Raw genomic sequence first — 16,796 nt, forward strand, 5'->3', positions numbered from 1 at the left:
CCTGAGCTGCTGTATGTCCTTTTCTTTTTCCCACAAGGGATGGATACTCAGCACATTGATTAAATGACAACTCCCTTTCATGCAGTTTTAGCACCTCCATTGTGATGAAGGATGAATACCGAGGTAACAGACATGCTGACTAGGTCCCTACCACACGCCCTTCCCGCTTGCCCTGTCTGTAACTGCAGAACTTTGCACTGCCTGTTTCTTTCCTCTGTCTTTATCTCATTAATTATTTTTATTGCTTCTTGGTCATTTTCTCATTAGACAAAGTGCCAGTTAGATTTATTTTTATTCCATTGTAGTTTCTACTTTTTGTCAATTTGCCACAAGTGAGGGTCATCTGGCAAGAGGGAAAATAAACTGAGAATGTGCCTCCATCCGATTGGCCTGTAGGCAAGTCTGTGGGGACGTTTCCTTGAGCAGTGATTGATGTGGGATTGCTCAGCCCACTGTGGGCAGTGGCACCCTGGAGCTGGTGGTCCTGGGTGCTGTACCAAAGCAGGATGAGTGAGCCGTGAAGAGCAAGCCAGCAAGCAGTCTTTTCTTCTCCATGGCTTCTGCTTCAGTTCCTGCCTCCAGATTCTTGCCCTGACTTGTATTGACGATGCACTACCAGGTGGAAGTATGAGCCAGATAAACCCCCTCTTTCCCAAGTTGTTGTTGGTCATGGTGTTTATCACTGCTGTGGGATATCTTTCTGTACTCTGTGAATATGTGTTGCTCTCATTGGTGGATAAATAAAGCTGTTTGGCCAATGGCGAGGCAGAATAAGGTTAGGCCGTACATTCAAACTGAAGATGGAGATAAGGAAAGGTAGAGTCAGGAGAGACACCAGCCCGCCGCCCAAGGAGCAACAAGATGCCAGCACACTGCTAACACCACGGCCATGTGGTAACACATAGACTAATAGAAATGGGTTCATTTAAGATGAAGGAGCTAGCTAGTGAGAAGCCTATATGGTCTGTAATGAATATTAGCCTCTGTGTGTTTACTTGGGACCAAGTGCCTGCAGGACTGGGCGGAACGTAGGAAAACTTCCATCTACATATCACTGAAAACAACTAATACAGACAGCAAATTTGATAAGATGACTGAACACCTGGGTTTGGTGTCTCACATGCTTTCCATGGATATTTCTTTTTTTTTTTTCTGGAGCTGAGGACCAAACCCAGGGCCTTGTATTTGCTAGGCAAGCACTCTACCACTGAGCTAAATCCCCAACCCCTCCATGGATATTTCTCAATGAATGAACTAACTTTAGGTTCCCATTTGTTGAAAACAAGTTTTCGGTGTACTTGAAAATTTTAGAAACAGCCCAGTTAGCTTTTTGGAATACCAACTAATCCTCTAGTCTTTGCACTATTGGGTTGTGTTGAAGTCGTCAAAACTCAAAATACAAGTTATTTTCTTGGTTCTAGAGCCTTCTGCAGTTTCCCTATGTATAAACCGACAACATGACTGCTCTATAGTATGGTTAAGGAGAAGGTAGATAGGAGAGAGAGAGACGGGGGTGGGGAGAGAGAGAGAGAGAGAGAGAGAGAGAGAGAGAGAGAGAGAGAGAGCTGGAAGAGTCCAGAGCAGAGAGAGAAAGAAGTAGACTGAACTCAGCCTGGGCTGGACCTAGCCATGAGAGAAGCAGAAGCAGAGGTGGGGGTGGGAGTAGGGGAGAGAGAGAGAAGAGAGAGAGAGAGAGAGAGAGAGAGAGAGAGAGAGAGAGAGAGAGAGACAGAGGAGGAGAACTAGGCTGCTAATAGGACTTTTTTTTTTTTTTTTTTTTTTTTTTTTTTTTTGTTTTTCCGAGACAGGGTTTCTCTGCGTAGCTTTGCGCCTTTCCTGGAACTCACTCTGTAGCCCAGGCTGGCCTCAAACTCACAGAGATCCGCCTGCCTCTGCCTCCCAAGTGCTGGGATTAAAGGCGTGCGCCACCACCGCCCGGCTAGGACTTTTTTTTTTAATAAAAAAGAAATTTGTTTTAATTAAAAGAAATTCATTTTATTCATTTTACATACCAATTGCAGATTCCCCTCTCATCCCTCCTCCTGCTCCCTCCCAGCTCCCCCACCCCCAGCCCCTCCTCCAAAAGTGTAATAGCATGGACTTTGAATGTGTAACAGGTACTTGTGATACTGAGGGAGCATGGAGGCTGGTGTGGGCTTTGACATGCTAATAGACAGCACAAGGAGCCATATGTCCCTTCTGCCTTTTGGATTTGGGGAGATGGAGTTTCCTTTGGACCGGACACACTCCATAAGAGTTTTCATTTTATGACACCTGTCGTCTTTATGCGTGGTCACATGCCTGATTCATTTGGACACACAGATGAGTGATGCATCAGAAAATGCTCCACACAGTGCAGGGAAGTCAGGGAAAGCACCGTCCAAGTCCTTGGCATTGGGATCAAATGGGAGAGTTAGAGTTATTGACACATAAGTAAAAGTATTATGTTTCCTACAATAAAGGGGTTTTTAGGACCTTGGGTAAAATCACTTGAGACCCACGTGGTAGAAGGAGAGCACTGACTTGTGCAGATTCTGACCTCCACAGGGGCTATACATGTATGCACACGCATTGTAGTGAAGGAGCGTACACACACTCTCACTTTAAATAAGCAAATAAATGTAGGTTTTAAAAAGAAGTATAAAAAGAAGCAAGTGTATATGATGGGGGAATATCAGGAAAGGTCATGGGAGAAATGGCTGAGTAGGACCTTAAGGAATGCATGGGAATGAGTGAGCACCAGGGTGGACAGGTCAGTTTCAAGTTACAGAGGCAGGAAAGAATGGTATGGTTACCACTATAGCACCAAGTGCATGGACAGGGAAGGATTCAATGGCACTGTGCAAATGAGCCAAGTGACATATCTCCAGCCTTGCATGCTGGTCAGGCTCTTGAATTTCAGACCTGTGTAGAGACAGAACCAATAAAAGGTGTGCGTGTGTGTGTGCTTGTGTGTGTGTGTGTGTGTTTGGTATATTTATATAATATATAACTAATTACATATCATTGCTGTTATTATGCAGGCAGCATTAACAGTCAGACATTATATAAGTATGCATTTTGGGTCTATATTATATTAATTCATGGAGTTATGGAAGCTGAAAAATTCCCACAAATTCATGATGTGCAAGCTGAGGACATAGGGTTGCCCAAGTCTGAAGGGTTGATGGAGGCTGCTATTATAAAACCCCAGCCCAAAGCAGGAGAAGACATGAACTGTCCCAGCTCAAGCAGTGAGAGAGAATTGCAAGGGCAAAGTCCTCCTCCATTTGTTTTTACTCTGTTTGAGCCTTCAACTGATTGGGTGATGCCTAGCCACTTTGGGGAGGGCCACCTACCTCACCGACTCTTCTGGTGCATCTGGCCACGCTGTGGTCCACTCAGATTCACAGAGGTCAGACTCTCATAGACCTGTATGCCCAGCTGATTGCTTGGCATCCCTGACTTGGTGGGTATGAAGGTTCATCCTAGGTACTGTGTGAACAAAGCCCTTAGATCTTCTTTTGCACGATGGCTCTCTCCTGTCTGCTGCCTATGTCACACCGGCATTTCCTTTTCTTGATTTCTTTATTCATTAAGGACTCTCCACACATAAGTGTTTCTGTGTTAGAAGATTGAGTTGTGTTTTGAGTGAGGAATGTCCTTGGTAGGTTTCATGTATTTGAACACTTGGCCTTCAGTTGGTGGTGCTCTTTGGGGAAGTTATGGAACTTCTAGGACGCGGAACCATGCTGGAGGAAGTACATCCCTGGGGGGCGGGCTTTGGACGTTTACAGCCTTGTTCCACTTCCTGCTCACACTCTGTTTCCTTTGTGTGTGGATGGGAATGTCATCAGCTAGCTTCCCGCCCACTTCCCACTGTTAGGGACTCCCCCTCTGGAAACCTAAGCCAAATTCTTCCTTCTATAAGTTGCCTTTGGTCGTGATATTTTTTTTTTTATCACAGTAATAAAAAGTAACTAATGTTAATGTTTTGAGCTGATTTCTTCCTCTCTCTTTCACAACCAGCTACTAAATATTTTATTAGTTTTAGTTCTATTACATCTTTGAAAATCTATCCACTTATTTCCCCACAAACAGTTCTTCATCTGGGTTGTTACAGCTGCCTTCTCACCGGATTCCTGTTATCACTCGGCCCTCCCTCAGTGCACAGCACCCTCCACCTGACTGCTGGCTACCCAGGCTGCCTACCACCAGCCTCTCCTTAGCACCCAACAGTCCTTGGGCTAGTTAGGGAAGGACAGGGTCCAGCCAGGGAAGGGATCGTTGTCCCACACTGGAGCTGTGGGTAGTCAAAATGACGCCTCGCGCTCAGCGTATAGAATTTACAGACCCCTTCTTGTTGTAATGGGTCCGGGTTCAGCGTTCTTTCATCACCGGGGGCATGCCGCCCCTCCTGACCAGCGGGGAGCAGTGATCCCGGCAACTGCCCGTCTCGTTCTTATTTGGGCTGTGTTCTTGGTGATCATGGTGACCATGCCATTGTCCCCCTTTCAGCCAGTGCTCAGCCACCCTGGATCCGGCAGCACCCAGATACGGTGCTTTGTAGTTTTGGGCATTAAAGGTACTGTTTTGGTTTTGAAAGTGCCTTCCCTTAGGTTGGTTAGATAAAATTATAAACTTACACATATATTCCCCATCAAATGGAGAATAAAAGAAAATAGCATGTCCTAAAGCAAAGGGACAGAGGTCACTGTGGACTAGTATCTGTTCGGGGAAGGCAGGCAGTGAGAGGTGGATAGCATCATCTACAGTCTCTCCAGTGACCACAGGTGGGAAAAATCCTGGCAGGGATGGGGGGTGGGGCTTCATGCCCCTGTTCCCGCACAGGGGGCATGGCAGTCAGAGACGTTTCTTTCAGTTCAGTTTAAATATCTACCATTAAAGCAAGCGTGTTTTCACTTCTGTGTCTTGGCTCCAGATTGCTCTGACACAGGTAAGATCTCCTGTCCCTGCCTTCCTAGGTGTCACCCCCACCCCTGGGTGGTCCTAACCCTCACAGGAACCATTCTCGTTATTTGTGGGCTTTGCTTGCTAAAGCGATCTTATAGTTCCTTAATAATGCTTTCATGGACGTTCACAGCTACCCCCAGTGTCAAAAAGCGCCTCACCCAAGCTGGGGAGGAAGCTCCCGTGGTCAAGTTCTTGCCATGCTAGCGTGCTGACTCAAGTTCAACCTCCAGCCACACGTGGGCACTCACACAGGAGCACACAAACACTCGGGCTCTGCCTGCTTTTTATGGGTCTTCTGGTTTTTAGGTTTCATGGTATAAATGCGTTCTATTTAATGCTGTTCTCCCCCCCCCCAGTTTTGTGGGGGTTTTTTTTGGGTGGTAACATCAGCGACCAACACATCTAAAGTGCCGTCTGATGTTGCTACGTGCAAGAAGGTTATAATGTGCCTTAGATGGAAGACTGTGCGTATTAGATAAGCATCCCTACAGACTAGAGTCCAGGTGCTGTGGGCCACAAGTTCAGTGTTAATAAATCAGCACTCTAGCACAGACAATAAAAGAATAAATGAAGCAGGGCTGCTCCAGAAGCAACATCTACGGTGGACGATAGAGCCGTGGAAAAGGTGGAAGAACAGTCAGATTCCAGTTCAGGAGATGCAGGATCAAGTTGAGGAAGCGTAGTAAGGAGGTGTGGGGGTATGCACCTGTGTCTGCAGAGGTTTTTGTTTTTGTTTTTGTTTTGCTTTTTCGAGACAGGGTTTCTCTGTGTAGCCTGTCCTAGAACTCACTCTGTAGACCAGGCTGGCTTCGAACTCACAGAGCTCCACCTGCCTCTGCCTCCCAAGTGCTGGGATGAAAGGTGTGCACCACTGCTGCCCATCCTTATCTGCAGAATTTAAGAGGTCGAGGCAGGAGGATCACAAGTACAAGGCCAGACTGGGCTGCTACTCGGTCTGTCCTAAAACCAAGACAGGGCAAACCACAACAAAGCACCCAGCCAACTAGACTGTCTTAGCCGGGGTTTCTATGCTGTGAAGAGACACCATGACCGCTTTAACTCCTGTAACAGGGCTAGGTAACAGTTTCAGAAGTTTAGTCCATTATCATGGTGGGGTGCAGGCAGACATGGTGCTGGAGAAGGACCTGAGAGTTCTACATCTTGATCCCCAGGCCGCAGAAACAGTCTGTGTCCCACTGGCCAGACTTGAACTCATAACCCCTCACAGCCGGCCTTGCAGTGACACACTTCCTCCAGCAAGGCCACACCTCCTAATGGTGACACTCCCTGTGGGCCAAGCATTCAAACCCAGGAGGAGTCTATGCAGGCCGTACATACCTATTCAAACTACCACACAGACACAAACGGCGTGGGAAGCGGGGTGGGGGTGGGTTGGGGGGGGGGGGTGGGGGTGGGGGGGGGGGGAGCATCGTTGCTGGGCTAGGGGCTGGCGGTGAGGGTGCCTGTGCAGACTCTCCCAGCATGGTGTAGCACTGGGTTTGATCTGCTAGGTTACCCGCATCCCATGAATTTTACAGTCCCGTTAGCTCATTGGTCAGGGCCAGTTTTTCTTGGCCATGGCTTTATAATAAAGAAACACTGAAGATACAGTCAGTATACAAAGGATATATATATAAAATAATGTCTTTATTAGAAACACAGTAAAACAAGGTTAGCCATTGATGGGTTGACACATATGACCAAAGGCTCGTAGGAACTCCGCCCTGTGTTTCCCTTCAGAATCGGCTTGGTACTCAGTAATCCAAAGTTTGCAGAGCATTTACAAACACAATCTCAAATAATAATGAGCCTCGATGGTGCGCTCCCGTCTCTGTACCATGTCTGTCTGTACGCGCGTGTCCTGGCATGGGAAATGTGGGGTGTCTTTGAGTTTGGTAGAGACCTTTGCTCTTGCCTCAGATGGGCGTTAAGTCAAGAATTAGGGTGCTGGCTGCTCACATTCGCAAAACTTTGAGTCAGTGGCCTTCAGGTTCTTGTCTAGCTAATTTGAAGAATGGAATTCACAGACCACAGAGGGTGATTTTTAGGGAGCCCTTTACAGATCAGTAGGTGGGAGCTAAAGAAAGAAAGAGCTGGCAGAGAGCAGGGCCCCAGGGATGCAGGGACGAGGGGCCCTTGAGTTGTCGGTCTGGGAGCTTTTTAAAAGACTTAGGGCAGAAATTGGGGAGGAGGATGAGTCGGTCAGTCCAGTTGGCCCAGCCACAGGTGTCCAGGTGCCTCCTCTAAGTAGGTCACCTCCTCACACATCACTTCCAGGCAGGCGTAAGAGGTCACAAGAGACCAGGGAACCACAACTCTGTTCTGGTGCTCCTGGCCTGCAGCAAGGTTATTTTTGGAACTGCTGCTTTGGGGTGCCTGCCCTACCTGGCTGGTTTTTATCTCCGGTTGTAGACGGTTCCATTCCCATTCAGTGCTGGTGAACCGGCACTTTCTGCCACCAAACGGGCTTTAGAGCCACAGGTGTGTGAAGGCGGCAGAGGCCAATCAGGAGAGGTATCTCCTTTCAATAAACAGAAAGAAATCTCTGGCCTGGCAGGGGCCAGTCAGTCACCTGGCTAAGGGACCCCTCCAGAAAGCAGGACCACCGTTAGCCATGCTAAACCGATAGGAGGGATCGTTATCACTTAATGAGATCCTGTGCCTTTCTTACCAAGAATTCCCAGCCCCTAGCACGGTCCCCTCCGGAGCCACCACGGGGCTCTCTTGGGTCTGCTCGCCTCTCAGAAAACTGTAACTTTCTCTTCAGAAGCTGCCAGAGCCGAGACCTGCCCTCTCTGGTGCTTTTGTTGTTCGTTTGTTTGTTTTTTTTGCTTTTTCTCTATAGCTTCTTCCCCACCACATGGCCACTTGCCTGCCAAGTGGCTGACCTCCAAGCCAGCTTTAGAAAGGCATGGTTCTTTCTGTTTTTATTTTTTTCCCTCCATCTTCCCACCTTCCAACCTCCAACCCCCCTAAACCCCAGGGCGGTAGCGGGGAGGTCCGTGGGCAGCTCCTGAGATTTATAGCTGCCTCCTTGGGGTTTTTCTAAAGTATCCTCAAGCGACCTTTTGCCTTCATTCTTAAATTCTTTTATTGTGAAGACCAAGAGTCCTGGAGGGGACCCAGATTTCTCCAGTAACGTGTGGCGAGTCTCTTTTGAGACTCCCTCACACTTTCAGTAACAGCACTGGGAAGGGAGCATCAACTGTGTGCCTGGAGGATGTGAGGTCATCCCTGAGGCGGCCTGGGGGCTGGGATTATCTGATGGGAGCTGCCCATGATCCACGGCTTTCCAACGGCACCAGGACTCAATGGCGTCTTTTATACCTCTTGTTTGCACAGCAGCACACTTTCGTTTTGCTTTTTTTTGGTGACACTCCACTTGGCCTGGGGAGGGGTCCTCTTTTTACCCTTTGCATTATGGAGGGGTGGGGTCAGTTCTCCTCATGGGCTCGGTGTCATCACCCTGCTGTGGCTTCACGGACTTGTAGTAGAGGGGCTGGAGACATGTAAGAGTGCTTCCCGCTCTGGCAGAGGACCCAGGTTCACATTTCAGCACCCACGTCGGGTGGCTCGCAACCGTCTGTAACTCCAGTCCCAGAGGTCCCAATGCACACAGGCCCTCACAGGAATCTGCACATAAACTGTGCAGGCACACCCATGTGCATTAATTTAAAAATAAATACCAACAAACAAAGAAAACTGTAAGTCAGGCTGAAGTGCCTGCTGGCTTAGCTAAGAATAAGTATGTATGTATTTATAGAAGGAACAGGTACAAGGTTCAGAGTCGTTAGTGACTGTGTATACTTCATTTCTTGTCCACGTAACAAAAGTAAAACGTAACTAATGAGTTTACTACTTGATTAAAATAAAACAAATTTGTTTTATAACCTCCAGATTAAGCTGAGTGGTGGTATCCCACATCTTTAATCCTAGCACTAGGGAGGCAGAGGCAGGTGGGGTCTCTGAGTTCAAGGTCAGCCTGGTCTACAAAAGCAAGTTCTAAGACAGCCAGGGGTACACAGAGAAATCCTGTCTCAAAAACAAACAAATAAACTTCAGATGAAAGAAAAATGAATTCTGTGTTACTTTAATGCCTTAGACCCAAGATACCTAGCATTTAAAGATTAATTTATATTATTTTAATAATTTTTGTTAATTTTTTCATACCATATATTCTGATTTTTTTTTTTTTTTATCGTACTCTATCTCCTCCCCCAACTCTTCCCAGATCTCCTTTTTTAAAGTCTGGTGTGTCTGTTGCATGCGTGTGCCTCTGGAGGCCAGAGGTGAGAATTGGGTCATCTGGCACTGGAGGTACAGGCAGTTGAGAGCCACCATGTGGGTGCTGGGAACCGAACCCAGGTCCTCTGGAAGAGCAGCAAGTGCTCTTAACACTGAGTCATCTCTCCAGCTCTGACACCCAACATCTAACCTGTCAATTGTCTGTTGACATCATTGTGCTTGGAGCCGAAGGAGCTAAGCTCATGGAAAACTGTCTTCTAGAGAAGTCTTCCTCATGAAGCATGCTTTCTACATACAGAACGAATCATGAGAACCCACATTTATTTTATAGAAAATAGGAAATATTTAATGTATATAAATTTATCTGCCTTGGCAATTATTTACAACTGATGATTGATACCAACAATTGAGGTAAAAATATACATGAGGTATAAATATAATATTTAAATGCAAATATTTTATTTCCATCGGCAAGATAACAATGAATAAAATACTGTGGCATTGTATTTTGACAAACAAAGCTCACTGCATCATTTTTCTCCCCTCCCTTTTTCCTTTATTTTAAAGACACGTCTTGTGGTTAGCAGAGGTGATGTGATTAGTATGTGCATAAAACTGAAAAGTCAGGTTAGCTGGAAGAACGGGGGTGAGAAACACAGTCACACCATTTTACTCAGTTTGAAGCATTCCCTGGGTCCTTATTTCTCAAAGTGTGTCCTTGAGGCCAGCAACCTGCATCCCTGGGGTTCGTTAGAAATACAGAATGTCAGGTCCACCCAGACTGCCTGGGTCAGAGCATTTGAACAAGGTCTTCAGGTGATTCCCAGTGTGTACTAAGCAAAGACACTCCTTGGGAAACAATGCCATTCGTCCCGGTGCCCATCAACTAAGCTTCGTTGATGACCTGACCAGTACGTAAAGGGTCGACTAGCATGACGTGCGTGACGTAACGGCAGCAGTGAAAGTCCAGTCCACAGAGCACTGCCCAGACAGTGACCTGCGGTCTGACTGACACTCTCCCAGGTAGACATGAGAATGGAAAATTCCTACCCTGATTTTCCCTGTGCCACGCCAGACATACAGAGAACATCTTTAGTCCTCCCAATAAAATGATTGCACACCACAGATAAGAGAAAACACTGAATTAGTGTGTAAACACTAATTGTGTGTAATTGTGTATAATACAACAACCACCCTGAAAAGACACATTTGTTTTTGCTTTTCTCCCAACAACAGTTGCTGAACTGGGTTATCAGTCTCTGTCCAGACAACCTAAGAAAATCTCCCCTGGAAGCCAGACATAATAAGTTATCTCTCTACAGATGTTGCATTACAATAAAAATAGCAAATCCATTCTCACGTTTGCTCAGTCTGTACAATAATAAATAAGGTTGGGGGTCAAACACATGGGTGCTGGTGCTGGGTAATGAAGAAACATAGGATTGATACATCTGCCTGTAATTTTGACAGATAACTAATGATACAGTTTTGGTCTTTTGTTAGTTTAAAACCCTGTCTCTTAAATTGCAAGATTTTTAATGGATTAGATTTTAAGAGCGTCATCTATAGGATACTCTAAATTCCCTGAAGCTGTGATGACTCTGGACACTTGATGGACCATCATCTTGCTTTGTCTGGTGTCCAGAGTCAAGGTCAGTGCAAGAACATGGTGAATCACTGCGGCCGTATTGGCCACTGGTCACATAAATCACTAAACAGCATTATGAGAACTCTCTGAGTCTTGAGAGGACTGGGGGCTCCCTTTAGCTTTGTGGACGGGCTCCACTGTTCACCCCGATGTAGGGGTGGGGGGTAGCAGTTCTGTTTCGGTCCCTGGTGCCAACTCCAGCGGTCACCTGACATCTCACTCCAATTTCACAGAGTGGGCCCGGAGGCCACGCAGAGTCTAGCCTTGGATTTGGCAGCCAACTCTTCCCTGTTGCTTTGTCTTAGAGAGAGAAGCAAATGTTATTTCATTCAGTGTATCTCAATAGCCCCACTCCAGTTTTCAAACCTCAGAAAGAAGAGGCCGACGTGGGGGAGAAGCTTTTAACGCTCTTTTTCTTTGGCTAGCTGATCTTTGGGTTAGCATGGGCAGGCTGACAGACTGCACATGTCACGCTTTGGTGTGTGACAGCAGGTTCTGCTCAGCTGGTGGGACTGGAGGGACATGGGGTCTACAGCAACCTGGGAAGTGCCATGTGAGGAGACTCACAGAGTCAGACAATTACACATAAAACCATAGTTTACATATATTACAGCAAAGGGAGATGTACACACGCATGTACAAATGCTACAGTACATTTATTTACAGCTAAAACACGCTTCTTAGAAGCCCTTAAATAGCAAATTAGGCAATGCGTAAGGAATAGCCCATTTAATTTTAAGCAACATAGATACATGTCCAAGATGTTGTATTAGTAGGGATTAGCCATCTCTCGGCAGGTTAGGAACATACTCCGTGGCCTCCGGTTCCCACCGGACAGTGTTTCCTTCTCCTGGTCATTTGTACAGGCCTCCCACTGCGGGTTGGTTTCCCCTTCCTGTTCCCTGAGTTTGACGTCACATTGGGGCCAGCTCAGATTTTCGTTTCTGGACCCTCAGCAATGAGGGGCTGGAAGGAGTTTCTGATTCTGGCAACTTCCGCAGCACAGAGGTGTCCGAAGCCTTTGCTGTACCATTCCGGGGAGTGACCCCTGTGGGGAGAGAGCAGAAGGAGGTGGGACATCTGTCAGGGGATAGGGCCGCCCTCTGGGTCATCAGTACCCTGGCAACAGCTTGTGGCTGTGGCCTCACGGGTCTGAGGACCTCCTTGTCCTCCAGCATTGTATCACCAAGCTTTCTGTCTTTATAGTTCATCAGGTTCTTCAAGATGACACTAAGTTCTCAAAGTAAACAGGAAGACTCACACTGAATCTAGAATTCACCAAAAACCTACAACAAGCCGGGCAGTGGTGGCTCACGCCTTTAATCCTAGCACTCAGGAGGCAGAGGCAGGCGGATCTCTGAGTTCAAGGCCAGCCTGGTCTACAGAGACCCAGGACAGCCAGGACTATACAGAGGAACCCTGTCTCAAAAAAACAAAATCAATAACAAAACCGCACTGAATTTATATCTACCTAAGCACAGGATTCAGTGTTAGCATCTTGAATGCCTTAAAGTGTTCAATTCAATTTAAACTAGGGACATGGAGGACACAGGCATTTGAGAAACACAGAGGGTCTGAAGAGAAGGCTCAGCCAATGAAGAGTTCGCTGCGGGGACTTGAGGATCCCAAGCAGCAGTCCTCGGCACCTGTGAAAAAAGCGGGGTGTGGCAGAAACAGGAAGTTTTCTTGAGGCTGGATGGCCAGCCAGTCTAGCCAATCAGTGAGCGCCAGGTTCAGTGAGGAACTATGCCTCCCCTCCACGCCAGGCACCCAAAGGGAGCTACCGAGGAAGACACTTAGAAGTGACCTCTGCTTGGCCATCTGCTTCCACATGGGCACATGTGCATATGAACATGGACACAGGCATATACTACACGCACAAGAATCAAAATAAATTAAAAAAGAAACGTGAAAGAATAGAATTCCTAGTTACTGAGCCTGATGTACCTGCGTGTTCTGTATGTGTCCTCAGAATAGAAAACAAGGACGCCACCAGGTGATCTAATGACCCCGCCACTGGGTACACATTCAGGAAAATGCAGTCAGCCCCTCCACATTCGCGCCCCCTGCAGACTCATTCATAAAAGCCGAGATGTGGAATTAACCTAAGTGTGCAGCGCTCAGTGGTCAGATAAAGCAAATGTGGCACATACATACATACATACATACATACATACATGAACACTTCTGACTGTCTGTCTGCCTATCATCTATCTGTCTGTCCGTCTGTCCATCTGTCTGTCTATATCTACCTGATAATTCTTAGTCTTTTTTTTTTTTCTTGAGACAGGGTTTCTCTGCGTAGCTTTGCACCTTTCCTGGATCTCGCTCTGTAGGCCAGGCTGGCCTTGAACTCACAAAGATCCGCCTGGCTCTGCCTCCCGAGTGCTGGGATTAAAGGCGTGCGCCACCACTGCCCGGCAATTCTTAGTCTTAAAGGGGTGATGCCCTCTTTTTGTCACAATGAGGAAGCTGAAGGATGTTCCTGTGTTCAACATGACTAGCTACGCACAGAAGGCTAAGAGCCGTGTAGTCTCACTTCTGCGTGGAGTCTAAAACCGGGGGAAGTCGTGGAATCAGAGGGTAGGATGGCACTGAGCGGAGACTCTAGACTTGGGGAGATAAATGTTGATCACATGATTCCGCGTTTCGGTTTGACCGCAGGCTCCACGCAGTCATGATGACTACAGTTACTTTCCTCATCATGAATTTGAAGGTGTGTGTGCCCGTGTGCTGTCATCCGTGCATGGTAAGGGACGTCTCCACTTCTTTGACCGCTGTCAAAGTTTGTCTGCTGGGACTTGTGTGCCCCTCTGGTCCTTCTAAAATGTATTATAGGTGGCTTTAACGAGCAGTTACCTCACTGTGTCAGAGAAGAGCCAGAAGTGTTTGGGGAGCCTCTATTGATTTTCACTCTAACACTCTGTTCCTCGACTCTACCGACCATCATTCCACCCCCTTCCACAGGGCTGGCCTGCTGGCCTCCATGAGTGACCGTGTGCTGTTTGGGTGACTGTAGGGGAAGCATGCTCCTGATCACTGCTGGACATTTTCATACCTTGACCTGATGATTCTGCCATGTGGACCTATGTCAAAACATCCTTGCGTATGCCACAAGCACCACACCATTACATGTTTGCGGGGGGAAAAAAATGAATAAATTAGAGAAAAAAAAAAAGAAAATGAAGAGCAAATTCTAAAGGCTAAATGTCAGCATTTTAGGAAATGGGAAGGTGAGAGACCATGGTGTGTGCTGGTTCATGGCGGTGAGGACACAGACGAGCGGGAGAGGAAACCGGAGCGACAAGCAGGGTTGGCGTGCACACACTACGCGAGTTGAGGCCCATGGGAACTTGGTCTTCCAGCACCCAGTGTGACCACTTACTTCAGGTCTATCCTGCAGATGTGGGTCAGCCTGGACTTGCCGGAACCGCACGGCTCTATCAGGTACTGAGAGTCCATCACCACGGCCCGCACGCCGCCCATCAGCTGGGCTTCTTCATGCTCCACAGACAGGGACACCAGGGTGCACATTCCTTTGGGCAAGTCGGTCTTCCAGGTCCTGGAGTCAGACAAGCCGTGCTTCAGAGCGATGGCAAGAGAGACAGGAGGCCCCAGCACACGGCCGAACTCACACGCAAGTCCGCCTGCCCCCAACCTGGGCTCCAGCTCCAATGCTAGGCCCTTGGATTAAGCTAATGGTCTCCATGAGCTTGTGTAAAGTTTACAAAATGAGGCTCAAAGGACAGATACCAGCCTCCCGCTCAGAGGGTGGAAGCTCCCGGACCTGGGTTTGGAATTGAGGCCCCATCCTCGTCTCCTGAAGCCTCCACCGATCATCAAAAGGCTACCATTAGAATCAGCATGAGCTCACTCAGTTGTTCTGTTTGTCTGTGGAGCACAGCCATGGGCCGGCCGGGCCTGAGAAGCCGTGAAGGGCATGAAGATGCATACACTCTAGGAAGAGCCCTGAAGCCAGTGTGGGAAGGGCGGTGTGTGTCTACGCAGAGCTGGGATCAGGGGCCGGGGCAGGGGAGGAATACAGGGAAGGCTTCCTGGAGGAAGTGATGAAAGTCTTAGCAAACACAGGACCTGCTGATGCCTAATTGGAAAGAAATTGAGCCTGTGTTGTCCTGATAGCTTTGTTCAGATAGCTGAGTAGCTCTTGAGTGGGAGAAGAAATGAACAGTGAATTCGTGTGCAGACGGAGACATAGGAAGGTCATTACAGCTGAGTAGCGGAGAGAGCATTCTGACTGGTGCATGGAGGGCATGGGTCCCCACGGATGCAGTCAGATGCTGTCCTCAGGTTAATCCACTCTCGGGTTACCTAGTTAACGAGTTCCTGGAGGAGTGGCTTTTCCCTGGAAGCAGCTCTCTGTGGTAGGATTACTCTGCCCTGCAATGTCCTTTGCCATGCTATGGCCTGGAGCTCTCAGGCGCTCAGCCTCCAGACTCAAGAGGGGAGTACATATCTACTCTCCATAGGAATCACTGCTTCAGATTGCTCCATTATAGACAACAGGAAAGAAGCTGAGACGCTTGGTGAGAACTTGGGTATAAGGAAGTCTGGTGTGTCACAAAGACTACATCGCAACCCTGCCTGCAAGTTCCTCCCCCCTCCTCCTCTTCTCCTTGAATCAAACAGGGAGTTTCTGCTGGTCTGAACCAGGTCTGGCGCATGGCGAGCTAATCCTCCCGCGGAGCACCATGGTCCACCTACTTCTCCTTTAAGCCTTGGGCTACATTGAGAGTCCACCCTTCCCATCTCCTCACATTCCTCAGTCCCTCTAAGACAAGTCAGCTTGAATCCTTCGTTATTTACTGACTGTCCCCGGAGAACATAAAGAGGGACAGCTTCGTGGGTGGAGGAGCCAGGCATGATGGTGCACACTCGGAATCCTTCATTGCAGAGGTGGAGGCAAGATGTTCCCTGGAGCTTCCCGGCCAGTCCGCCCAGCCTACTACCCCAGGTCCCAAAGAGAGACTCTGCCTCAAAAATAATGAGGTAGATGGCTCCTGAGGAACGGCATGCAAGACTAACCTCTGGCCTAGACACATGTGTGCAGGCATGCGCGCACGCACGCGCACACACACACACACACACACACACAATCTCTCACACACACTCTCACACACTCAAACACATACTCTCTCATATACACACACACTCACACATACTCTCACACACATACACAGAAGTCTCTCACAATACTCTTTCACATATTCTTTCTCACACACATACACACACTCTCACACACTCTCACACATATACACACACTTTCACACACACACAGTCTGTCATATGCTTTCACACATACTCTCTCTCTCTCTCTCTCTCACACACACACACTCTCACATACTCTCTCACACATATACACACACTTTCATACATTCTCTCTCTCTCACACACACACACCCTCACATACTCTCACACATATATACACCCACTTTCACACACACACACACAGTCTTTCACACACTTTCATACATTCTCTCTCTCTCTCTCTCTCTCTCTCTCTCTCTCTCTCTCTCTCTCACACACACACACACACACACACACACACACAGAGAGAAATCTAAACTCTGAGAGGAGACCACGAGGAGCCCACTGCTGCCCACCACGGGGCTCCTCGGAGCCAGAAGCTGTGACTGGCATGAGGTATGACGGAACAGTCGACAGTAGGCAGCAGGCTGGAGGGATCACTGTGGAGACGGAATGAGGGAAGTTCAGTGCAAGGACTCCCCATCTCCGCAGCTTCGGTCCTGGACAACGCTGCTTTCTGCTTGTGAGTGGAAGGCTTACATTTTAATGCCACAAGATGAGTGATGCCCTAATAAGTGGCCAGGGCCACCCCAGCTAATGGTCCATGTTCTCTGTCAGGACAAGGTTGCCGGGATACGTATTTATATTTATATTTATATTTATATTTATATTTATATTTATATTT

At 47.8% G+C, this 16,796-nt stretch overlaps 1 protein-coding gene across 2 annotated transcripts in view; it reads right to left on the reverse strand.

The window, feature by feature from the left end:
• Window positions 1-9,635: 9,635 nt before the first annotated feature.
• The window catches only part of Stard13 (StAR related lipid transfer domain containing 13), a 38,561-nt gene continuing 31,400 nt past the window's right edge, over window positions 9,636-16,796 (reverse strand). For both annotated transcript variants that reach the window (XM_028878105.2, XM_028878106.2), the window contains exons 10-11: window positions 14,232-14,408; window positions 9,636-11,894 (exon numbers count right to left, since the gene is read on the reverse strand). In XM_028878105.2, the coding sequence (XP_028733938.1) occupies window positions 11,777-11,894; window positions 14,232-14,408 (295 nt within the window). In that variant the 3' untranslated portion in view covers window positions 9,636-11,776. The remainder of the gene's footprint in view (window positions 11,895-14,231; window positions 14,409-16,796) is intronic.

This window comes from Peromyscus leucopus, chromosome 23 (assembly GCF_004664715.2).
Source record: "Peromyscus leucopus breed LL Stock chromosome 23, UCI_PerLeu_2.1, whole genome shotgun sequence".
NCBI classification, from domain to species: domain Eukaryota; kingdom Metazoa; phylum Chordata; class Mammalia; order Rodentia; family Cricetidae; genus Peromyscus; species Peromyscus leucopus.